The sequence below is a fragment of the Panthera uncia genome, chromosome C2 (genome assembly GCF_023721935.1).
Source record: "Panthera uncia isolate 11264 chromosome C2, Puncia_PCG_1.0, whole genome shotgun sequence".
In the NCBI taxonomy this organism is placed as follows: Eukaryota; Metazoa; Chordata; class Mammalia; order Carnivora; family Felidae; genus Panthera; species Panthera uncia.
In genome coordinates, this window is record NC_064810.1 from 141,493,446 (window position 1) to 141,520,357 (window position 26,912).

Below are 26,912 nucleotides of genomic sequence, written 5' to 3' on the forward strand. Positions count from 1 at the left end.
TTTAGTTATTATAAATCAATTCAATTATCTGTGTCTGTTTTATAATATTGAAACTTTTCATCTGCAAACCATGCTTTCATTAGAAATCTGATTTAAAAATAGATGTCAGAAATGTGGATTCCTTTGTTTCTATTTTATGGTGAAACATATATATGTTCCAATACACATATAGATGAATGTACATTTAAACCACACCATTTAATCCACAGTGTAAGTAAATCTGTGTAAATTTGAGGTAGTTTAAAACAGGCTTTTACTATATCTTTGGCATAAGCACTATCTTTTTTCCATGCAACTTGAAAGAAACTGGAATGGAAGGCCATTTTAATAAAAATATTTAAGCATGAAATAAGATACATACATTCATTCCATGGTAGTTGTGAGTCAGTCATCTTAATGTGAGGCACCTTCTCTGCTTTGACGTTTTGGATGTGTTCCTAGCCACTTCTCCTGGCAACCACAGAAGACAGGAAGAATTGTTCTCCCTTCTGTGCCCTTCTCCCCTTTCCTAAAGGACGGGAAAACCTGCTAGCTCTCATGAAGCAGGCCTTAGAATCTTAGACATTTGACAATATGGTAAAGAGCAAGGCATTCTTAAGAAATTATATTTAAATATAAGTGAAAACTAGAAGTGAATTTTTAAATTGTCTCAACTAATATTTCTCTCAAGATTTGAATTCTGTGAGGATTAATTTAAGTTGATTCCAGTGAGCATACCATTAATCCCTGGGACAAGGAAAAAAACCTGATGCTAAACAAAGCTAAACTCAAGCATTGGGAGCCAGAAGTTTTTAACTTTCTGAAAGCATTAAAGCAAACTTGGAAATTCTCGGCAAAGACCATCAATTCAGGGCTCCTTAAATTAAGCAGACCCCTAATACAAGGATGAGAACAGAGAAAAATAAAGTATTCATTTCCCCTTTTCCTTCCCCCAGTCTCCCAGCTAGCCAGGTACTCTAGGTAGATAACCCATTGGGTGCCCACAGGCTTGGGCAGTTCTCTTCTCTACTGTCACTCAGGGTACCTTTCCTACATGCTCTTGTGTGTGTGTGTGTGTCTCACTCTTTTTGTCTGTATCTTTTTCTTGTTCCCTTGGAGCTGATAATAATAGGGGTGACTTTCTCTGTGGGTCTCTTCATTCAAGGCTAAAATTTTAATTCCCTTCTACCTAATTCAGCTGGCACAAGTCAGATTATTCCTTTGTGCTCTGATTCCCCACTCCTGCCTATCTAAGGATCTCCACTTAGCAGGATGGGAAGACTCATATTGAAGCCTCATTGCCCCAAACTACTCAAGAAACAGAAATGAAGGAGGTTGACTCCAGAAACCCTGCCAACCAAGGTAGAAAAATGGTAAACAAAAATGTTACATATGAGAAATTGGTTGAAAAAGAATAATTTCAATCTATGTATTATCCAGGGATAGCTGAGATTTCCCTGTCCCTGGGAGATGGAGATAGTATTAGCCCCAACCTACAGTTCTCTTGTCTAGACTTCCCAGAAATTTAATATTTTAATGGTTCTTTCTTCACTGGAGCTCCCATAGCATCATATTCTGTCTCTACACTATACCACATTGATCCAGATATTAAGTTCACACCCCTTCTTCCATAAAAAAGGTCACTCACGTGAAAGATACTGTATAGTAGCCAATGTGGACTTTCTTAAAGATTTTTCTAGAATTGGAAGAGGATGCACATTGTACAAGTTGTCTTATCTTTTTTTCTAAAACTGGCAAAGGATTTATAACTTTTACTGCTTAAACCAACTAAGTCTTATTTCATATATTATTTTAACATCATTTTATCCTAATTTGTATAAGCTTCGTTTAACAGGTGATTAAATATTTAAGAGTTGTCACTAAATATGGACTACATTGCAGTGTATATGTTAAGGTGGGAGAGAAATATGTAACCCTACAAAGACATTATATGCACCTGTGAGAAAATGAAATATTGTTATATTTTAGATTATGAAAAATTTAACTCTTTTAGTTCATGTTTGTCAATTTTTTTTTGAATAGTCAGTTTCCCCTGGTTGATATATTTATGGGACCACTGACTTACTAATTTTATCGTTGAAAGCACAACAGAGCTCTGTCACTGCCTATTGATAGGTATAGAGGATAAGTTTTTCCCCAACATATAAAACTTCTCATAGATACACTGGATATACATTAGAAAGCAGTTGAAGGCAATATTTAGATTGTATATTTGTAATTTATATTATTTTATTCATACAGTTATTTTTTCATTTACTATAAAATCAGCAGCTCTATAGACAGCTGAAACCCATCTTCCCCCTTACTTAAAATAAATATGAACATGTGCCAGATGGCTATTTTCTTTAAGAGTTGATACACGGAATACAGTTCTTTCCCCAATTAACCCAAATGTTGTTCTTTTGTATTTAGTAGATACATGTCTGCAGAACCCGTTATTTGCAAGTTTATTTTTTAGCTTGACAGACTATATGACTTAGTTTAGCATTTCTGAAGCCTGGCTGTGCATTAGAAAGCTTTACAAAATAACAAGAAAATGACAACAGCAACAAGAATGTAGCAATGCCTGAGCTCTACTCTTCTGGAGCGTTTCGATCAGAATCTCTTGGTGTAGGGCCAGGCCTCAGTAATTTCAAGTTCCTCAGATGAATCTAATGTGTAGGCCAGAGACTAAATTTTCTCAACTTGAGCCATCAGAGTTTTGTCGGCTTTATCTTGACTAGTGTAGTAATATAACTTTGGTTATGGCTTACTGTTTCCTGTTGCCTTCTATTTCTTTGCTTAGTCTTTTACTTTGGTTTGCCTGGTAATTATGCTTACTGCCATATGTTCACATGTCAAACCCATAATAATCTGTTTGATTGAACACGACTTTAAGGTCATTCCTGTCACTCAACATTCTGCATAATTTATAGATATTGCTGATAAAGCTGATATATAATTTGAATTTAATTTTTAGTAGGTTTAAGTTGATCATCCATCTTATTGGTTGTATAGAGTCATTATAATTTTTCTAGGACATAAATAATGCACTCCAACCAGTGATTGCTTGGCCTGCAGTTTTCTAGTTTTTCATATTGCCAAGAAAACATAGATAGTTCACCCCTGATGCTATGATGCTCCAATGCAAAATTTAAGGGTTTATTTTGTTGATGATGTGAATGGATTTTTTTGGCTTTATATTTTAGTGGTCTGCTTACTACTGTATGTAGGGTGTACCTGTAGGTATGCAACTATGTCTTTGGATATCATTTGTGTATTAACCCATTATATTATGGAGTTGCCTGTATTTTCCAGGAAGATGAGCAAGGAGCAATGCCATATTGCTAAAGTTGAGCTCTGCAACTCCTAATTCTGTTTCCTAATTGGAGTAGCATTAATAGTGCTCTCCAAAAATTTCCAGATTTCTCTCCTCCTATTACAAAGAATTGCATATTTGATACTTGTGGTGGGGTGGGGCCAGTGAGTTGTGTGGAATTGATGAATGCCACCTTTTTGAGCACATAATGTGTGCAGGGCAACATCCTCCAGAGTTCACTTTCCCCGTGGCACTGTGACCAAAAATGTTTGAAATGTCGATTTGCTACTCTCTCAGCCTGGATCCCTGAATGACTGCTACTGCCCCCTCCCTACCAGATAACAGATAAGCAAAGTGAGGAAGATACAGGCCTTGTTTAGTTAAGCCCATGGGATTATTCCAACAAATGCACTAATGATGGCACAAAGGATGTCCCAGTTCTTTGTAACTTGTATCTTTAGATGGACCATTTTGAAATTTCAGTACTCTGAAGAATTTGGCCAAATGACTAAAATCATAGTACTCTAAATCTTCCAGTCTGTAAATAGAAATAACACAACTTGTCACCCTGTAGTAACTTATAAAGTAAGTTTATTTCTTTTCTGTATAATGATAAACATATGAGTAGAACTTACCAACTGATGATCAATTTATTGAATATAAATTGGGTCTAATAAATATCCTCCAACAAAGGGCTCAGATGTCAACATGCACTGTGATGACTCCAATGACTAAAAGAGCCCACAGACAGCAAAGATGCAATGAGTCTCTGCCATAGGCCGTGGGTTGAGTAGATCCTTTTCATATAAATTTTAAAGTCTCATAGCAATCCCATGAAGATTGTCACTATTTGACATATAAAAGAAACCAAGATTCAGGCTACTTGTCTAGCCCAACATCATTCAACTACCAACAGATGAGATAATGATTAGAATCAATGTCTAACTCCAAAGTCCAAATTATTTATCTTTCTATACCATGCCAGTTTACTTATGCATCAGCAGTGGCCTGCTTTATTATGAATGTTTTCCCCACATTTGCCTACAAAATGAGGAAAATTCTCATCTTTTAATTCTAAAAGATTGAATCGTGGAAGTCTCTGGTAGACTTGCTCTTTGTTTGCCCCTTGTTGTTCCCCTTTGGAGGACTAGTGACCAAGCAGAACTCTTGATATTTTCAAATTACATTTGCAATCATCATAACAAGTAAATATGGATTAACATCTACTTGAGCAAGTGTTTTTGCTTATTAGGATCCAGATTCTAAGAGTGTAGTTTGTAATAAGGATTAGCAAATTAGTGTATAACTAGATCATCAGGCAGTGTTTTGCTCTTAGAGTAATGGAATAAGACTGGATGCAAATCTGTTGATCTAACTCCATGGAAAACTACATTTGTAATATCAATTATGTGTGTGTGTGTGTGTGTGTGTGTGTGTATAAAACACATATTTCTCATCTTACAGTGTGGTTACATTCTGATAAAACCATAATAAGTTGAAGATATCATGAGTCCAAAATGTATTTAATATTTCTAGCCTACCAAACATCATAGCTTAGTGTGGCTTACCTTAAATGTGCTCAGAACGCTTACATTAGCCCACAGTTGGGCAAAATCATCTAATACAAAGCCTAGTGAATAATAAAGTGTTGAATATTACATGTAATTGAATACTATACTGAAAGTGAAAAAAAGCATAGTTGTATGGGTATGGAATGGTTGTCAATGTACCGGTTGTTTACTGTAGTGATTGTGGCCTGACCAGGAGCTATGGCTTGCTGCCACTGCCCGGCATCATGAGAAAGTATCCACCACGTATCGCTAGCCCGGGAAGAGGTCCAAATTCAAAACCTAGAGTATGATTTCTACTGAATGTGTATCATTTTGCACCATCGTAAAGTTGAAAAATTCTAAGTGGAGCCATCATAAGTTGGGGATCGTTTCTCTATATGTGTTTTTGCACCGTGTTCCTGCTTGCAAATAATCTGCATAACAAGCAAATTCTCAGAAGTTTTTATTGTATAAATTCCATATTTGATATAAAATTTGCTGTAAATTTGGTATTATTGGATTCAGATTTTTTATTTGTGTGCTTGTTTTCTAAGCATTCTTTAGTTCTTGGCCTGGAGAAAGGTTAAGAAAATTAGAGTATGTTTCCATAACTGTGACCTTATTTGTGACTAATATGCCAAGAAAACTTTTGTAGTAATGTATATTAGGGAAAAAATTAACTTGTCATAGTAGTTCAAAGGGCAAGCCCTAGAGCCAGGCTTTTTGGGTTTGAACGTTGGCTGTGTTACCTACTAGATGATTGACTACAGGCGAGTCACTTAGTCTTTACAAATCCCACATACCTCATCTTAAAATGGAGGTTATAATGGTATCTGCCTCCTAAAGATACTGTAGAGGCTGAGATAATACATGCAAAACATTTGTCACAGTGCTTGTCATGTAATAGGTTCTTTTTAAATTATTATTATTGAAACATAGTTGACTTACAAAGTTATATTAGTTTCAGGTGTACAGTATAGTGATTTGACAATTCTATACATCCCTTAATGCTCATCACAATTAGTGTAGTCTCTGTAGGAGGTTTTTAATAAACATTAGTTGATGTTCTTCACTGAAACTACAGGTGAAGTATACATTTAAAATTATTTATTTCCTTTCCCTAGAAACCCACATCTACAGAAAGGAGTACCAAAAAGATACCAAGAACAATAAGATAGGAGAAAAGATCTTTTCTTTTGATTAAGATCATATGTGAAAAATGATACAATTTTAGTGTTTTTTATCAACTAACATGCTCCCAGAAATGGGAGGAAATAAAGCTAATTGATCATCTTATCCTTTAATTCTTTAGCACATGACTGAAAGAGGCCATTGCTGCAATGCTTTTCTAGTTGACTATAAACAGAAGTGCTCTGAAATATTGAAAGCAGGAGATAAGTTAGAGCCTTCTTAATCTGACTCCTTGGTGAGTGAATAGTCCCCAATATCAGCAATGTCTTGAGAATACTTTGGATTTGTTTGATGGAATTTGGAAGGAGAATAGGAAATATTATCTTTCATGTTCTTTGCAACTGAATGAAACCAGTTTCTTTCCCTATCTCTATTCTGCTTTTTGATTCACTCACATTTATGTATGCTGACTTTGCTGCTCCAAATAAATTCTTGAATTCACCTCTGTCATCTTCCGACTTCATCTCTTATGAATTTAGATAGCTGTGAACTTCTACTGAAGTTAAAAAGTCCAAATTCAAATAATATGACCAACTTTATACTCAGATTATAAAGGATAGAACAAGTGGCTACCTTTCCCATCATCAAATGCATGAAAAATGTATTAAGTATCACCTAGGTTTCTCATATTGACTCTTCACTGGAACAGTAGTAATCTTTTCTAGGAAATTCCAATATATAGCTTTCTCAATTTTCTAGAAGTGTTTAGTTTCTGTTAAAGAAATCAGAGTCAGATCATTGTTCATAAGCCAAAATATGAGGCTTACTAAATTGCCTTCAGAGTCATATCCCTTATTAGTAAGCCTGCTTTAAAATGAGTCTTTAGGGTGCCTGGGTGGCTCATTTGGTTGAATGTCTAACTTTGGCTCAGGTCATGATCTCATGGTTTGTGGGTTTGAGCCCCGTGTCGGTCTCTGTGCTGACAACTCAGAGCCTGGAGCCTGCTTCAGATTCTGTGTCTCCCTCTCTCTCTGCCCCTCCCTCACTTGCATTCTGTCTGTCTCTTTCTCAAAAAATAAACAAACATTAAAAAATGTAAAATAAATAAAATCAGTCTTTTAGGTTGATGTTCTTAAATTAGTAAATAGTAGTGGAGTAACTTTTTGGTACATTCTTCCATTAGGGAATTGTGAAGTTCAAAACTCATAATCATATAACTGAAAGTCTACAATTGATCTATTAACTTTCTTTTTTCATTGTTTTTAAAAAATTCCCCCACATATTGATTAATTGTATCACATCTTCTAGCCAAAAGCCAGGACCAGTCTATGACTCAGACAAAACCCATTATTGCTAAACCCTAAACAATACTGATTGAACTAACTTTGAAAATAAATTTCGGAATTACCACTTACTTACCATTTGTTTAGCTCCCAGAATATGTGCTGATTCTGCATCACATATTTAGCCATCCTCTTCTAGAACTCCCACCTGCTTTTGTGATTCTATCATGAAGCAGAATCTGGGCATCTGTTTGTAATAAATACAACTATTGTTTTCCCATAAACATATTCTATTAAAAATAAACAAGCAAATGTGGGGCAGAAAATCACAACCAGGATGCCTGGGTGGCTCAGTCTGAACCAACAGACTTTTACTATCATTTTGATCTGGCCATCCCCATAAGGTTGAAGGAACACATGAAATAATGTGGATTTCTATTTAACGAATAATTTTCTAAAATATTCCTTCTGATATGGTGCATCTGAGTGGATCAGTTGGTTAAGTATCCGACTCTTGATCTCAGCTCAGTTCTTGATCGCTGGGTCATGAGTTCAAGCCCCACATTGGGCTCTGTGCTGGGCGTGAAGCCTACTTAAAAGAAAAAGAAAAGAAAGTAGCATCCAACTAACTTTCCTTTAGGTCCAGGTCTTGATAACCATACATACTGTTGCTTAAAATCTGTTAGACCAATCCTGGCATTTTTAAGCCCGGGATAAATAAGCACATGTTATTTTCCTGGTTGATTTAAACCTGTTTTCCCAGTTCTGTTGAATGTCCCTAGCTATAACAGGCAGCCTAGCTAGAGCAGTGCTTTATTTTTAAAAAAAAAATTTTTTTTAACGTTTATTTATTTTTGAGACAGAGAGAGACAGAGCATGAACAGGGGAGGGGCAGAGAGAGAGGGAGACACAGAATCTGAAACAGGCTCCAGGCTCTGAGCTGTCAGCACAGAGCCCGACGCAGGGCTCGAACTCACGGACCGTGAGATCATGACCTGAGCCGAAGTCGGACACTTAACCGACCAAGCCACCCAGGCGCCCCTAGAGCAGTGCTTTAGATGAGCAGAGGCCTTAAAAATTACCTATTGGCTCAGTGCTCACTTTGCTTCCTGTGCTCTATTTCATCAATATATTAGTAATACTTCATTACTAACAATTTGTTACTAATACTGTCATTTTACATAGCAGTATTTACAGCAACTCTCTTGCTGTAGACTCAGTGATATACTTAGTTTTGCAAAATAAAAGTCTACAACTTGAAATCAGAATATGTAAAATTCTTTAAACTGTACATAATAAATAAAGTTGATTTAAGTTTTTGATTCTTTTTAAAAATTGGGATCAAATATTTAACCATATGTTCAATGGTGATTTAAGTTTTCAACTACTGATAATAATCCTAGAAAAAATTTTCCTAAGTAGTGTAAATATGACCTGATACAGAAAATCCAGATGGCAGTTTTCTGTTATTTTCAGTACACTGTATTTCTTATGATATGGGCTATGAGCCTTTTCATAACACCGTCTTTGAGATTTGTGAAACAGACTTGCCTTTTATTGAAATAAAATTTTATAGTGGTAGAGCCCATGAATTCTGGAGCTTGATGTGTATGAATTCCAGCTCTGTCACTTACTAGCTATATGAGCTTGGGCAAGTTCTAAACTCAGCGCCTCAGTTTCCTCTTTTGTAAAATGAAGATAACAATAGTACCCACCTCCTGAGCTTGTTAAGAAGTTAAAATGAGTTGTTTGTAAAGTGCTTAAAACTGTACTTGACACCTAATACTACAGAAGCATTGATTAAATTAGTAACTGAAAAAATTAATAATAGAGGTGCCTGGGTGGCTTAGCTGGTTAAGCGTCCGACTTCAGCTCAGGTCATGATCTCATGGTTCATGAGTTCGAGCCATGCATCGGGCTCTGTGCTGACAGCTCAGAGCCTGGAGCCTGCTTCAGATTCTGTGTCTCCCTCTGTCTGTCTCTGGCCCTCCCCAACGTGTTCTCTACCTGTCTGTCTGTCTGTCTCTCTCCTTCTCAAAAATAAAAACATCAAAAAAATTTTTTAATTAGTAATAGACTCTTTAATAGAACTCCAACGGAAATAAAACATATACTCAGTCAACTCCTCCCTACTGTGAATAGAGTTCCTATCTCATTTTCTTGGATTGCATAGACCAAATGATAAATATTTATGTTCTCATCACTTATGACATTACTAATGGACATTCGAAAAATGCTTTACATTTTATAAAGTACTTTTTACATACACTATCGCATGTGATCTTCATTCATTGTTAAGAAAGTTGAAGCTTAGGTTAAGTGACTTGCCTGAGATCACACAGCAACAGAACTGGGACTGAAGCCTAGGTCTTCTGATTACAAACTCCAGGTTTTTACATTATATGTCAACCTTCTTGACATTTATATTGAGCCATCTGCTTCTAATCTTCAGTAGCATACCAAATTTATAATAAGCTATCATCTGTAAACTGGAGTATCCCAAAGTCCTTCTTACTGATATCATGCTGTTAATTCAACCTACTTGATTAATTAACTTAACCATAAACCAGAACTTTACAAAGTTTGACAAAGGTGTAAAAGCTTTTTTCTTCATGTTTAGTGTATGGATTCCTGGCCACAGATTTAGAATCTCCATGGCTGTCATTAAAGCTTAGTATTTATTTTATTCTCTTGTAACCTTAGAAGTAATTGGTTATCATTTAATACAAACATCGGTACTTGATGCCAGGATTTGTGTTTTTGTTTTTTTGTTTTTGTTTTTGTTTTATACTCTACTGTTGGTTCCCAAAATTGCTCAGTATCACATTATCCCATAGAGCTCTTTAAAAACATTACTGTTCTTTGTTATTGAGCCATTAAAAAAGATAAGGAAATTCTACCATTTGTGACAACATGAATAGACTTTGAAAGAATTATGCTAAGTGAAATAAGTCAGACAAAGACAAATACTATATGACCTCACCTACATATAGAATCCAAACAACAACAAACTCAGAAAAAGGGATCACATTTGTGGTTATCAGAAGTGGAGGGTGGGGGGAAGGAACTGAAGAAGGTAGTCAAAGGGTACACACTTCCAGCTAGAAGATCAGTAAGTACTAGGGGTTATAAGGTACACCATGATGACTGTAGCTAACACTGCTGTGTGGTTTATAGGAAAGTTGTTAAGAGAGTAAATCCTGAGAGTTCTCATCATATGGAAAACAATTTTTTTCTTCTTTCTTTTCTTTTTATTGTATCTATATGAGAAGATGGATATTAGCCGAACCTATTGCGGTAACCATTTCCCGATATATGTAAAGCAAAACATCCTGCAGTGTACCTTAAACTTCTGCAGTGATGGGTGTTAATTATTTCTCAATAAAACTAGGATAAAAAATACACACACGTGTGTGCATATCTATCTAGCTATTCCTGAACCTACATACTGGGGAGTGTTCTGTGAATCTATATAGTTCCTTGGTGAATCTGAAGAACCACTATATAGCAGGTTATCTTACCTACTTTCTATCTGCTTCTAATCTTCAGTAGCATACCAAATCATACCTACTTTCTATCTTTATTAGAATTAGCTAAAGAAGGTGTTTATGAAAATGTTATTTTTTTAAGTTTATTTTGAGAGAGAGGGAGAGAGAGAGAGAGAGAGACAGAGCAAGTGGGGGAGGGGCAGACAGAGAGGGGGACAGAGAATCCAAAGCAGGCTCTGTGCTGACAGCAGACAGCCTACTGTGGTGCTTGAACTCTCACAAACCATTAGATCATGACCTGAGCTGATGTCAGACATTTAACTGACTGAGCCACCCAGGCACCGCCAAAATGTATATTTTTAGTGTGTGTGTGTGTGTGTGTGTGTGTGTGTGAAATGTGTAAATGTGTTTATGAGTTTGTGGTGCTAAACAAGCCAGACAAATCTTTAGCAAAATTGTGATGTTAGACCCCCCTGTCCTTTTAAATAGTTTCTCTCCTTTGGTGGTGGTTGATTTTCTCCCTGCAATGACAGCTGGAGCCCTCTTAAGACTTTTTCTCTCCTCTCAAAATCTGATTTCAGGTCCATCACACTAAATGACCGATGTATTGTTTGTATAAAAATTGTTTTCAGAAGGATGTCAGTGTAAATAATAGACCAGCCTAAAGTGTCAGACTGAGACTTCTTAAAAAAAATAATAACCACAGCATATAGTAGTTGTCTATCCTAATAGGAAAAGAACTTATATATTCAATATCTAAATAAGTAGACATTATGTTAGTAAATATATGTTAATAAAAAGTTTATATCATAGCCTGCAATTTTTTCATTTTCGATTCAGACTATTTTAAACTGCTTGGCTTCCTACCCCTCCCTCTATACCCAGCATTGCAAGGAATACTCAGTTCCTGTTTTGGTTATATTTGGTAATATTTCCCAATATTTCAAGCCAAGTAATGGAATCGTACTTTAATTGGACTCTCAGATTTCCTTATTCTTTCTTCCTAATTTCTACCCTAGTATTCTTTGCATTCTCAGTATTATCTCTCAGGTGTGATACATAGTCTCTCAGATCTCTGTAAAGGATCAGACTAAACAGAACTAGAACTTTTTTTTTTGTCAATCTAGCTAGTTCACACTTAATGTTAGTGTGGGGAGTGGGGGACATAAATTATTTTCATCTTAAAACCCTGCTGAATTAGAGTAAGCAAAATTCCTATTTATGTCTTTGGAAACTTAGAGTAAACAATAAATTAATAAGATCTCGAAAGCAGTATTTGCTTCTGGTGTTCAAAAATTGGAATAAACTGTCTAAATAATCCAGAGTTGATTATATGAAGATTCTGTGAACCTATGTTAAAGATGAGAGATGAGAGTGGAGGGTATTAGGAAGCCAAGGAGTGTGTGATGCACGTGGGTGTGCTGTGACTGACCGTCTTCTAGTGTGCATCCAAGGAACAGGAATGTTCTTACTGTCTGGATTACTGGTTGCTTTTGGAGAAATCCAATTTAAGGAGGACAAGATATCCTTGTGATTAACTTTCTACTGAATTGCTGTAAGTGAAAACAATCTTCCCAACAGAGGGGAAGAGCGATAGCTTTGGTGAGATAGTAAATAGAACCATGCATCAGGGCAACGCATGGTTAGAGTCAGCGAGCTGCACTGCAAGTTTGAATGTATAAATAGCAGCAATTAACGTAAATCACTAGGAAGAATACCTTAGAATAGGCAGTAGTGTTGATCCCCAAACATTTAGTGGAGATGCATCCCAAAGGAAAATCATTTCGTATTTTTTTTAGATTATGAAATGTATGAATTATATCCTTATGTTTCTAAAGACATATTATGTAAGACATAACTTAAAGTAATGGTCAATATGTGAAGTCATTTCAGTGAATTTATGAAGCTCAATAAAGTAGGCTAAGTACCTATGATTCTAGTTTTTCAGGTCTTTAATATATGCTGAACGTTGTGTGTAAAAAATACATTTCTAAATTATAAGTACTTATTTTGCAGTTAACTTTAATATTGATATAACCAGAATGATAATTTTGGATCATAGATGTTACTGTTGTATCTACAGAATTGTAGTGAGACTCTACCCTCCCCAACATAGGTCACATTAAAAGTCATTTGATTGAATTACTTTAGTTTTAAAATTAGATACGAGTTTTTGCATATTTAAAGGACTTGAAATTAGACACACTCTTTTTCCTAAGAAAAAATATACTACTAATATCATGGGCTAAATCAATGGGCCCATGAAATATTTTACAGATCTGAATTCTGTATAAAAACTGAAGTTCTGTATTGTCTTTGATAGTTATCATGTTTATAAATTTTTCTTCTCCTTTTCTAGGGTTAATCACATAATTCAGGATTAAAATATAGTAGCCTTTCATTTTCATCTCCAATTTTCTGACTGGATTGTATCAATGCCACCCTGAACAAAAAAAAAAATCTATTTTTAATAACAATTACTTACTGAGCTCCTATTGTTTGTGACTCTTCTAGGCTCAGATGTAAATAAAACAGACAAAATTCAAATGCCCTCGTGAGACTTAAATTAATAGGGTAAGACCCATAGTAAACAAATAAATGACAATAATGAAAGATAAGAAGGTATGTTAGTTGTTGATGAGTGCTGTGGGGGAAAGTGAAGGGAAAGTAATAGGGGGGATAAGGAAGCAGGGTGCCAAGGGGAGAGGAGGGAGGAGGACCTATCTATTCTAATACTCGAAGTCCCTTAGCGAAGAAATTCTTCCCCACAGCCAACCAAACACCAATGGGTGGTTGATAATACTTGTTTTGATTGTGTCTTCCCATTTCATTTATTCTAAAAGGTAGTCAGGCCCCTGGTGCTCCCCTGTCTCAGGGGAATTTTCTGTTGTAGAGATCAAAAGCAGAGCTTGCCTGTCTTCCTGACCTGAGTCCCTCAAGGGTGGGAAGGGTGGACTGGGTACAGAGAAGTCAGTGCCTCTGAGAGGGACGGGCAGGGGCATCTGTGCAGAGAAGAGCCTCTCCGACTTGGAAGAGGACAAAGTCTGTCAGTGCCCTGGGCAGCGGCAGTACCTCAGAGGAAAATGGCACTGTGTCACCCAGAGGGATGCTGAACTCATGCCATCAAGGTTCCCAACTTCCAAAAAGCTTCTTTTGCCTCAGCGTGGCAAAGAAGCTGTTAGACTGTCTGACTTCAAGGGACTGGAACAACAATGTTGTTATTCTTGAAACCACTATGGGTTGTAGAGTAATGATCTGTCTTCACTCTTCAGGCATCATATATTTCTTTCCAATTTATAGGAACCTAAGGAAAGTAAGGGGTGGCTCCCAAATGCCTGAGATCAAATTTCTTATCCTTGTTGGATGTGGGATATTACATTGATTTTTATTTAGCAAAAATTGGTAATGGAACACTGCTTACACATTCAAGTTTGAAGCATAAGATTTATCCTGCTAGAGCTTCAGGTTTTTATACTTTGAATAACTCATAGGTGGGGAAGCAATCTTAAAATACAAAGGGACAAAAGATACGAATTTCTGCTGGATTGCAGATTTCACTCCTCTGGCCTTCCTGGGTGAACAGGCACAAATACATTATTTTCTTTGACTCTGCCACTCCATACTAGTATGTGGTGATAGCACAAACCTTATTCAATGAAAGGGACATTCAATTTCTTCCTCAAATCCTGGGAAATGTAAAAATGATATTAAGTCCTTTCAGTCAGCCAATAACACTCAATTGAAACAAGATCATATAAAACAGTACCTTACAACCTTTTCAGTTTTGGACATAGCTGGGAATTTTCCCAGACACAGGTACTGTCTTCCTTGTCTAACCATCTGTGAGAGTCTCAAACCTCATCCTTACTCCAAATATTTACATGTTTATTCATCCACCAAGAATACATCTATCAAGAATCTCTTATTTACATTCATAAATTCACACAAATTTTTAGACTGTGAGTCTTCCTTTTCTTTCCATGATGATTACTTCTTTTCCTCTATGATTACTTATTTTTCCCCTTCACCCTAAATTTAATAAATTGATTGATAAACCTCAAGTTGCCACAGTAATATAAACGTAACAAAGGAATTGATATTCTGTCTTTGCATCATAGAATTTACTGGGATTTGAAGATGTCCTGTCCTTTCTATGATCTTACGTAAAGTTATTGATCTTAATCCTTCACTTTATAAGCTGTTAGCAGCACCTTGAAAGTTTGCTAAAGAGCTGCATTTAAAATTTCTTTCTTAGGGGCACCTGGGTGGCTCGGTCGGTTAAGCGGCCGACTTCGGCTCAGGTCATGATCTCGCGGTCCGTGAGTTCGAGCCCCGCGTCAGGCTCTGGGCTGATGGCTCAGAGCCTGGAGCCTGTTTCAGATTCTGTGTCTCCCTCTCTCTCTGACCCTCCCCCGTTCATGCTCTGTCTCTCTCTGTCTCAAAAATAAATAAACGTTAAAAAAAAAATCTTAAAAAAAAAAATAAAATTTCCTTCTTAAACAAGTATATTTGAAAACTTTTCTGTGTTTTGTTTGTTTTGGGGTGGGAGAAAATTTGGAAGTTTTAACATTAAAATATATTCAGGTTTTAGTGAAATACATTAAGTCTTTAAGACTACAAAAGATGAAGACAAAAATAACTGTTTTCACATTGCAAACTAAGGTACAAGACTTTCACATTGCAAAGGAGGGGCTAAAACTGGCTTGGCAGCCCTTTGCCTAATTTATGCAAGGATATAAAAGGTTTGAGGTTGAACATACAGGAGTTTCTTTGGAGAAAGTAATGATATTCTATGACATTTTCCCTATACCTCCTCACTACCCATCTTGTGAAAAGGAAAGATGTTCATTTTCCTGTATGAGGGATTTTTTGAGAGCATGATGTGTGTACTCTTGAGCTTGAGCAACACAACATACTGGTGCTTTCCTCTGAGAAATCTGAGTGAGAGTGCCTGGCTATCAGGTCTAGCAACAGAATGAAAAGATCTAGAGGCACTGAGAATGGCCAGCATTCCCGTGGTTTGGGGGAGAGAGGATGCAGGCAACATGGGAAAAAGAATCGTAGTCATTTTAATTTTTTTTAATGTTTATTTATTTTTGAGAGAGACAGAGTGTGAGCAGGGGAGGGGCAGAGAGGGAGGGAGACACAGAATCTGAAGCAGGCTCCAGGCTCTGAGCTGTCAGCACAGAGCCCGACGCGGGGCTTGAACCCACAAACTGTAAGACCATGATCTAAGCCGAAGTCGGACACTTAACCGACTGAGCCACCCAGGCACCCCGAGTAGTCATTTTAGAAGGGTCTTCTAGAAATGGCTTCCTCCATACAGAGAAAGATACCATATGTTTTCACTTTATGTGGATCCTGAGAAACTTAACAGAAACCCATGGGGGAGGGGAAGAAAAAAAAAAAAAAAAGAGGTTAGAGTGGGAGAGAGCCAAAGCATAAGAGACTCTTAAATAAAACTGAGAACAAACTGAGGGTTGATGGGGGGTGGGAGGGAGGGGAGGGTGGGTGATGGGTATTGAAGAGGGCATCTTTTGGGATGAGCACTGGGTGTCGTATGGAAACCAATTTGACAATAAATTTCATATACTGAAAAAAAAATAAAAATTAAAAAAAATAAAGATGGCTTCCTGTTCCCGTGAAATCTAGACTGAGCAATACAGGAAAAGTGGTAATGGGGTAGGGGGTTGATTGAAAGCAGCCAGCTCAAGAAAGATCTCCTCTGTCAGGGAAGTTGTTCCTAGTTGGTAGAAAACATTCTCCAAAAACCCACAAAGCACCCCACAATAAAAAAAATGCTTTAAGCCTAGAAAGCACCAACCCCAAACTGCTATGTAACAGTCAAAAATATTTATTGCAATTTCTCTTCCATTCTCCACACCAAATCTTTTCAATCCCAGAGAAGCCAGAAGATGTGGGGAGAGAAAGAGAAACACATGGAGGAAAAGGAGGACCACTTCAGCCTTAAGTATGTCCCTAGCTTGAGGAGGAACAGAAGCTTTAACTTCAAATGCAGTTTTGGAATTTTGTTTCTTACATGCAAGTAGACATTGTAGTTTTTGAATTTCAGGGAACTAAATAAGTAACTCTGGGACATTTTATTATCCGAGAGTTATCAGGAAAGTCACAAGAGTTGCTGTAGATTTCAGTCAAGTGTTAAACACCTCCACGTTGCAGTTGATAGAGTGAGTTTGAATGGCAGTTACTTTCTGCTTGAGTTTGAATCCTATTTTCAATACCACTTGGTCTTGAAAAAATCTTTGTTAATCTAATTATCTTACTTGACTTTTGGCTGCAATGGTAAATTTAAATGTTTTCATGCCTTTAAAAGATTATCTTTGTTTAAAAAAAATTTTTTTTCTTAAAAAAACCAGGAAAAGGTAGTTTTTGCCTTAGTTTAGGCTTATTCAAAATAGAATTGTTTCCTTTGCTGAATTTTGTCTAAAATGTAAACCTTCAAGTTGAAGATTTATCTCATTAAATACTATAGTATTTTAATATTGAACCTAATCACAGTGTTATTACTATAATTCATTCAAGCATGATGTTCATTCATCCTTTACAAATTTTGCCCTGGTAATTAGTGTATGGAATGAATCTATTATGTTTGGTGAAATGCTGTGTCTTTATTTCTTTCTCGTCAATCCAGAAGCCCTTTCTTGGCAAATTCCGGTTGAAAGATTATGATAATGTATTAAACAGTTTAGTATATGAAGGTGATTACAAATAAACATTTCTTTTTGGTAGCTTCTGCAGAAGAAGTCTATTTAAATAAACGTGAATCACTTCTGCATGTCTTGAAAAATACATGAACTCATTCAACTGAAAGTTCTATTTTAATTAGAGAAGACATTCGTTGTTCTGGTAGGAAATTTGGGTTTTTAAAAGTATGTAAGATTACTACAATTATGTAATTGTCCTGGTAGAATTGGCTAATATAATTAGCCAAAGAAAGGAGCCAAAGTACATATACAGGAAAGAAAAAAAGCAAGATTATCATTATTAGTAGATAATTGTTTACTTGGAAAACCCATGGAACTCAAATCTAAAAACTATTTTAAACAATAAGAAAATTCAATTATATGGCAGTTATAAAATTAGTATACAGAGGCAACCAGTGTGAAAATATGAATGGATAAAAGTTCCCATTTATAATAGCAACAAAACATACATAACACACTAGAATAAGCTTAAGAAGCATATGTAAGAGCTATGTGAATACAACTTCAAAATGCTACTAAGAGACAGAAAATAAAACCTAAGTAAACGGAAAGATATAATCCTCTTTTTGGTTTAGAAAATTTAATATGGAAAGATGTCAATTCTCCCTAAATTATTTTTAATGTAATCTCAATTTTAAAAAAGGGCTTAAGATGAATGCTAAAATGTATAGGAAAATTAAACATAGAAGAGGGAAGTAGGCCTATAAAATACAAAATTATAATAAAGCCCCATTAGATAAAGCAGTTTCGTACTAACAGTGATTTGACAGATAAATAGAACAATATAAAGTCCAAAAATAGACTCCAAAGTACTTGGAAATATAGTTAGTGGTTAAGATTATATTCAAATAATTAAAGTTGTATTATTAATAAATTGTATGGGTACCAATGGCTACTTGGGAAAAACACAAAGTAGAAGCTATACCTCATAACTTACACACAAATTAGTGCTAGAAGGATGAAAGATTTAAATGAACAAAATGAAAATACAAATATATCTAAAAAATTAACTGTCAACAGGAAAAGATACTTGCAATACATGTAACAGTGTATTACTTTTTTAATTTACACAAGACTCTTATAAACCAATAAGAAAAAGACCTATATAAATATTAACACAGGACTTGAACAGTCACTTGTAGAAAAGAAAACATAAATGGCTTTTAAAAATGTGAAAAATTGATGAATAAGATCTGGGATCTAATGTACAACATGGTGACTAAAGTTAATAATACTGTATTATGTGGGGCACCTGGGTGGCTCAGTCGGTTGAGCGTCCGACTTTGGCTCAGGTCAAGATCTCGTGGTCCGTGAGTTCGAGCCCCGCGTCAGGCTCTGGGCTGATGGCTCAGAGCCTGGAGCCTGCTTCCGATTCTGTGTCTCCCTCTCTCTCTGCCCCTCCCCCGTTCATGCTCTGTCTCTCTCTGTCTCAAAAATAAATAAATGTTAAAAAAAATTAAAAAAAAAATACTGTATTATGTATTTGAAAGTTGAAAAAAAAAAGCAGATCTTAAATGTTCTCACCACACACACACACACACACACGAGTTATTGTGTGAGTTGATGGAGGTGTTAACTAACTCTATTATGGTAATAATTTTACAAGATACACAGGTATCCAATTATTATGTTGTGCTCCTTAAATTTGCATAGTTATATGGCAATTGTACCTCAGTAAAGTTGGAAAAATATTAAAAGTTTCTCATAATTACTAAATTTAAGAAATGAAAATGATAATAAAAAAATACTGTATTTCTCTTAAAATATTGACAGAGATCTGAAAGTGTGGTCACAGAAGTCTTCTCCAGGGTGTGAGGAAACATTCTGTTTGTGGCATTGTAAATTGTGACCATCTCATTCAAGAGTGAATTCACAGTTCCAAAATTTAAAATACACCTTCAAACCTGGTAATTCAACATCTAGGAATTTACTTTTCTTACACTTTCACATGGGAAAAGTGATTTATGCACAAATTTTTTTATTAAAGCATTGTTTCAAATTACATAATATTAGAAATAGCTTAAATGTTCATAGCTAGGGCATTTGTCAAATAAATAATGGCACATACAAAGCACGTGTGTGGATATACCTTCATCTGTTTCCTCGTTACTTTGGTTATGTCATCCAGTTTCTTGGCTTTAAATTGTGTGTGTGTGTGTGTGTGTGTGTGTGTGTGTGTGTGTGTGTGTGGATGATTCATAAATATTATCTGCTGTTCTCATTTCTCTCCTGAATTTCCTTACCACACTCTTACTTGGTATCTCCACTTGGATGTCAAAATAGACATCTTGTACCAACAGGTCTGAACTCTTGATCTTCCCCCTCAGAATCTCACTTCCTTGACAGCCTTCTTCTCACTTGACAGCAAAGTTCATCCTTCTGCTAGTTCAGTCCAAAAGCCTTAGGGTCATCTTCTGCTTCTCTCACACCCAATTTTCAGTTGGTCAAGAAATTTATTTTGCTGTAACTTCAAATTATGTCCAGAATCCTACCACTTTTCACCACATTGGCTGCCACTATCCTGGTCTATACCACCATCATTTCTTGCCTAGGTTATTACTGGTAATCTTATATTTACATGCCTTTGTATAGTTTATTTTGGTCAAAACAATCAGAATGACACCAAAAACCATAAAATACCTAGGAATAAATCTAACCAAAGAGGTGAAAAATCTATACACTGAAAACTATAGAAAGCTTATGAAAGAAATTAAAGAAGACACAAAAAAATGGGAAAATATCCTATGCTCCTGGAGAGGAAGAACAAATAGTGTTAAAATATCAATACTACCGAAAGCAATCTGCATTTTCAATGCAATCCCTATAAAAATAACACCAGCATTCTTCACAGAGCTAAAACAAACAATCCTAAAATGTGTATGGAACCAGAAAAGACCCCGAATAGCCAAAGCAATCTTGAAAAAGAAAACCAAAGCAGGAGGCATCACAATCCCGGACTTCAAGCTGTATTACAAAGCTGTAATCATCAAGACAGTATGGTACTGGCACAAAAACAGACACTCAGATCAATGTAACAATAGAGAACCCAGAAATGGACCCACAAACATATGGCCAACTAATCTTTGACAAAGCAGGAAAGAAAATCCAATGGAATAAAGACAGTCTCTTCAGCAAGTGGTGCTGGGAAAACTGGACAGCAACATGCAGAAAAATGAACCTGGACCACTTTCTTATACCTTACACAAAAATAAACTCAAAATGGATGAAAGACCTAAACATAAGACAGGAAGCCATCAAAATCCTCAAGGAGAAAGCAGGAAAAAGTCTTTGACCTTGGCTGAAGCAACTTGTTACTCAACAGGTCTCCAGTGGCAAGGAAAACAAAAGCAAACATGAGCTACTGGGCCCTCATCAAAATAAAAAGCTTCTGCACAACGAAGAAAACAATGAGCAAAACAAAGGCAACTGACGGAATGGGAGAAGATATTTGCAAATGACATATCAGATAAAGGATTAGTATCCAAAATCTATAAAGAACTTATCAAACTCAACACCCAAAAAACAAATAATCCAGTGAAGAAATGGGCAAAAGACATGAATAGACACTTCTCCAAAGAAGACATCCAGATGGCCAACCGACACATGAAAAAATGCTCAACATCACTCATCACCAGGGAAATACAAATCAAAACCACAATGAGATACCACCTCACACTTACATTAACAACCCAGACAACAACAGATGTTGGCAAGGATGCAGAGACAGAGGATCTCTTTTGCACTGCTGGTGGGAACCCAAGCTGGTGCAGCCACTCTGGAAAACAGTTTGGAGCTTCTTCAAAAAATTGAAAATAGAACTACCCTACAACCCAGCAATTGCACTACTAGGTATTTATCCAAGGGATACAGATATGCTGTTTCAAAGGGGCACATGCACCCCAATGTTTATAGCAGCACTATCAACAGTAGCCAAAGTATGGAAAGAGCCCACATGTCCATCGATGGATGAATGGGTAAAGAAGATGTGGTATACATACAATGGGGTATTACTCAGCAATCAAAAAGAATGAAATCTTGCCATTTGCAACTACATGGATGGAACTAGAGGGTATTATGCTAAGCAAAATTAGTCAGAAAAAGACAAATATCATATGACTTCACTCCTATGAGGATGTTAAGATACAAAACAGATGAACATCAGGGAAGGGAAGCAAAAATAATATAAAAACAGGGAGGGGGACAAAACATAAGAGACTCTTCAATATGGAGAACAAACAGAGGGTTGCTAGAGGGGTTGTGGGAGGGGGGATGTGCTAAATGAGTAAGGGGCATTAAGGAATCTATTCCTGAAATCATTGTTGCACTATATGCTAACTAATTTGGATATTAAATAAATAAATAAATAAATAAATAGTATAAAAAATCAGAATGTTTTAAAACACTGAATCAAATCAAATGTTATTTTTCTGCTCAGAACTATGGAATGGGTGCCATTTTAGAATAAAAGGCAAGATCCCTGCAATGGCCTGAAAGGACCTTCATGATCTGGCCCCTGTTAATTTTGTGATCTCATTACCTGTTACTCTCCTTCTTCATTTAGCCTCAGCCACCTTGGTTTCTTCGATGCTTCTTGAATATACTTGTATCCTCCCACCTTAGAGTATTTTTTTTTTCTCTGCTTGGAGTTCTCTTTTTTGGAATATCTACATGGTTAACTCCCTGTCCTCTTTCACGTCTTTGCTCAGATGTCACCTTTTCAATGAGAGTTACCCTACTTTTTTGCCTTAACTTTTCTTTATTACATAGAACTTGTAACCTCCTATTAACATACTGTAGGTTTTATTTATTTGTTATGCTTATTGTAGATCGTCTGTTTCACCAGCTAGAATGAAGGTAAGCTTTATCTACCTTCTTCAGTGGTAGATCCCAAGGGTTTAGAATATGTCAAATCAATCAATAAACGAAGCAATCTGCAAGACAAATTGAAAAACTCAAAGTATATGTAACTGTTCACAACACTCTGTAAAATTAGATATATTCATACAAATGACATAAATGTTTGTAGATCCATACAGTAGCTGTGAAAGACTGTGAAAGAAACTGGTAATAATGGGTACCTTTGGGAGAAACAATACCAGCGATGGATATGGCGGCACATTCCAGCCTTCAGGGTGTGTACACACCACTTTAGTTGGAAAATACAGTGCATAGTTGAGCCTAATTGTGGAATTCAAAATTCTTTATAAATTATAGTCTTAATTTTTTGTTTCTTTGAAGATGTTTGATTGTACTACCACTAGATGGCACATACTTACTGATAAATTCTTAAAGAATCTCAGACACAAGTTTTTAAAAAAGCTTTTTGGTTCCCCAAACTCACCAAAGTTTACTTTAGCTATCTATAGTATTGATTTTTCTCAAGAAATTTTCTTAACATCAATTGTTTAGTGCCATATCAGCTTCTAAGCTATTTTTCACTGATTTCTTATTTAGCACCATAACATTAGAGCTGCAGAAATATCTTAAACATGCAGATACTAAGTTAGATATTCTTAGTTTAAATTTTCTAATGTCTATTAAATTGTATCTGCCTAACTCTTTTTCTGTGAAACTAATGAGTGAAATTTAAATATTCTGTGCACAAAAGTAGGTTTTTGAAAAAAAAAAGTAGGTTTTTGTTTCATTATATTCTTTGACTCCTTTTTATAAAATAAATCATTGTCTAGAACAACATGCAATTTAACAAGCACTTTCGGAATGCTTACATAATATGCGGTGAGATTAGGCAAGTGGGTACTATGGAGGATAGAAAGATGAAATATTATTTATTGCCTCTGTCTTCAGGGACTTTTCATTTTATGGGTAGGGGCAGTCATGAATACAAATAACTATAATGCAACTCAGAATGTAGTGAATGATTAAATGAAAATATTAAGTGTAACAGGAACAGATAGTTGATATTAATTTGGGGAGTCCAAGAATAAGGTGGAGTTTGAGAAGAGCTTTAAATATATGGATAGTTTCATTCTCTAAATGAATTAAATATAGGTGTTATATAGATTTACATTTCTGTATAAGGAGTAAACTATGTATCTGAGATAAAGATGTGATTATTGTATGCAAGTGGTAAATATGGAATAATAGAATAAAAGCCTGTATTTTTTTATGGTAAACTTCCAAAAAAGAAAATGGTGGTATGAATTTTATAATTTGTAACATTTAAAAATATTGTAAAAAGTTTTTTAGGCAGATTCTTGGATGCTTAGTTGGCTCAGTCGGTAGAGTACGTAACTCTTGATCTCAAGACTGTAAATTCAAGACCCACGTTGGGTGTGGAGATTACTTAAAGACAAAATCTTAAAAAAAAACTTTTTAGTCAAGTTCTAAAATAACAATGGAAAAATTAGTGAGTCAGATAATTTTTAAAGTCATTTTTAACCTAGAGATTCTTTGACTGTTTTTCTCTTTAAAAATTTCTGTAAAAATAAATTACATGTAGAAAAAGTACTGAATTCAAGTAGAATAACATTGATTGAGTGCTTGCTATGCCAGAAAACTGTCATCTATTATTTCATTTATTACTTCTGAAACTTTATGATTAGTATCCACATTTTAGAGATGAAGAAATTGGGGCAAAAGTTTAAGGAACTTGTATGAATAGGTCACTTTTCTGCCATAACTCAAAACTGGATGTGAATGGAATTAATTTTCTTACAATAAGAAACTTGGCTTTTCAGTTTATACCACTTCAGTATCATTGTTATGTTACTTAAAAGAGAATCAAATTACGCTAACAAAATATATTAATACTGACTACTTTGTTACATTGGTGGTCATAACTTTTTGTAACTTTTTAAATGTGAGAGGAATTATATTAAAATATTATCTTAGTGAATCAAGAATCTAACCCTTTGTCTTTTAATGTACAACATTCCCACAACTTTGCTATACTCTAATAATGAAATAATAATTATATACCAAAGTCTACATAATGTATGTTACAATGCTTAAATCGGGTTAATTTCAGCTCAATAGCTAAATCACGTAGATATTAAAACAAAATTATACATTTAGAAATGAGTCATTATTTTTCTGTGTTTCTTTAGCTAGGAACATGTACGAAGAAAAAGAAATGGTATAAAAGTGCACTACAAGAAGCATACCTTCTCTATGGACATTCTCACGAGCGAAGACTGGAAGTGTGCCGCCTATCCAAACAGGGTATTTGAGTTTTTTTATTCTTTACCACCCCCAAATGAGGATTTATTCAGATGCATGCTTTCTGAAATATATTTGCACATTTAAAAAATATTCTTTTCATAGGGATAGGATATATCTTTGTCCACTGAAAAATTGGTTTTCTATGGATTAATAGTATGTATTTCACCCTCTGAAACTAAGCATACACTCTATTTAAATGCAAGGGTTTTAATTAACGCTTCTATCATCTTCTTTACTCTTAGACTATCTACGTAAGTTCTTTTATGTGTTTCAAAGTATCATATTTCACAATTAGAAGCTATGTCTTTAAAATATATTTCTGGGATGAAACTTTCATTTGCATGTGCTGTTTTATTTCAGACCAAAGTATTTTTCAAAATGTTTTATTTGTGAACACATTCAAGGCAGAGATAAAAACCATCATCAACTTTTTTTTTTTAATTAGGTAAAAAAATATGGTAAGATTTCAGGTCATTTTCAAAGAAAGTTCTTTTGAATCATCAATATTATGGTTTATAGATAGCTTTTTAAATAAATTCATCATAATGATTATAGTAGGTAGGATACATTTTTAACTCTGAATGTGATTTCACATAAAAATGATGATTTTCAATAAATTTAAATATGTTTTTAAATTTTGCTGCTTAGCGATAATAACTTATCACCTTCAGTTCTAAAGATTATGGAAGGATCTGGCCTTTAGTGCTGACTGAATTTGAAAGTAAGAGTGGTATTTTTTTCCTCCCTTGGAGAAGCTTAATATATATTTTAAAAAACTTATAGGTGAAAATATTTTATTTAAGAAAAATTTAAATATTAACCCAGCTATCTAGGTTTAGATTTTAAAGGAAATAAGTAGATTTAAAAACAGTGGAAAAGAATGACAAGCACATTACTCTGGTTTACTCTGAAACTGGGAAAAGGGACATTTATTACCATGAATGTGATTTTTATTCCTTGTGCTGAAAATATAATGTCTCTGTTTATTAGCAGTAAAGGTTGAACTCACTGTATTGTCACAAATGCAATTTTATTCTTTTCATGGATTATACATTTTTCTTGTGTAACCAAAATAAACTTTGAAATATTTAGGGTTTTAGGGTTTTTTAATATAAATGCTGTAAACTAATATAGTCAGTTATTTTTTAAAATTATATTACAGCCATTTCACACTAGCAATGGATACACTCTTTCAATAAATATGGAACTGTGTCTTTGTCATTGTTGTGGGTGCTGGAGTATTAACGTCTGGGTCCTTTGGCATTCTTACTTGTCCAGAGTCTATGGAGAGGGGTTATTTCTCATTGGTTTTGTAGCAGACCATTTTTTTGCTGAAAAACTGATGATTTTTGCATGCAGAAATTGATGTAATTCAGTCTGAATGTAGAGAATCCATGCCTAGAGACTTTCATTTTGTTCATCTTATTGTTGAGTTTTAAGAGTTCTTTGTGTATTTCAGATAACAGCCCTTTGTCAGATATGTATTTTGCAAATACTTCTCTCACTCTGGATTATCTTCTGATTCTCTTGACAGTGTATTTTGCAGAGCAGAAATTTTAATTTTAATGAAGTCCAACTTACTAATTATTTCTTTTGTGGCCCTTGCTTTTGATGTTCTATCTGAAGTCATTAGCAACCTAAGTCATCTACATTTGTAGATGGGGGGCATGAAGAGACTTGGCAGGAATTCAGTCTTTGCCATAAGAGGCTCGCTCACTTCAGACTCACTCTTTACTGTCTCCAAAAGAGACAATATAGTCCTTGCTTAGCTTCTAGGGTGAATTCTCGTACGTATCCAGCTTCTTACTTTGTTCAAAAGTGGTTTTGAGACATAAATAGCCATTATTCAGATATTTTACAAAAGGTGAGTAGTTTAGAGGCAAACAACTTATTTCATCCCAACAACTTTGAGAATTTCTTCACCCCAAAATTTATTTTTCCAACCCAGAAATAATGACTCCTAATTTCTTGGCCTGAATTCTCCCTACACTGCAGACATTGACATACTATTATGTTTGATGCAACTCTTTCAGTGTTGAAATCTGCCGGGTCAGTAAATGATATGTAAAAAATACAGACCTGCTCATACTGTAAGAGATTTCAAAGTCCTGTCCACATAATTCAGTTCCCCTGTTTTTTGTTATATTAACTATTACTCTGAGTAAGTGATTCTTTTTCTGAGTATAGAAAGAGTTTTCTTATGTAGGAACATTCATTATAATTGTATTTTTAAAATGAGTAGGGTATTATCCATA

The 26,912-nt window shown here is 35.2% G+C and overlaps 1 protein-coding gene across 1 annotated transcript in view; it reads left to right on the top strand.

The window, feature by feature from the left end:
* The window catches only part of ZCWPW2 (zinc finger CW-type and PWWP domain containing 2), an 82,399-nt gene that overhangs the window by 12,346 nt on the left and 43,141 nt on the right, over positions 1–26,912 (top strand). Inside the window, 1 exon segment of the mRNA XM_049628930.1 lies at positions 24,543–24,657. Coding sequence (XP_049484887.1) covers positions 24,543–24,657 — 115 coding nt within the window.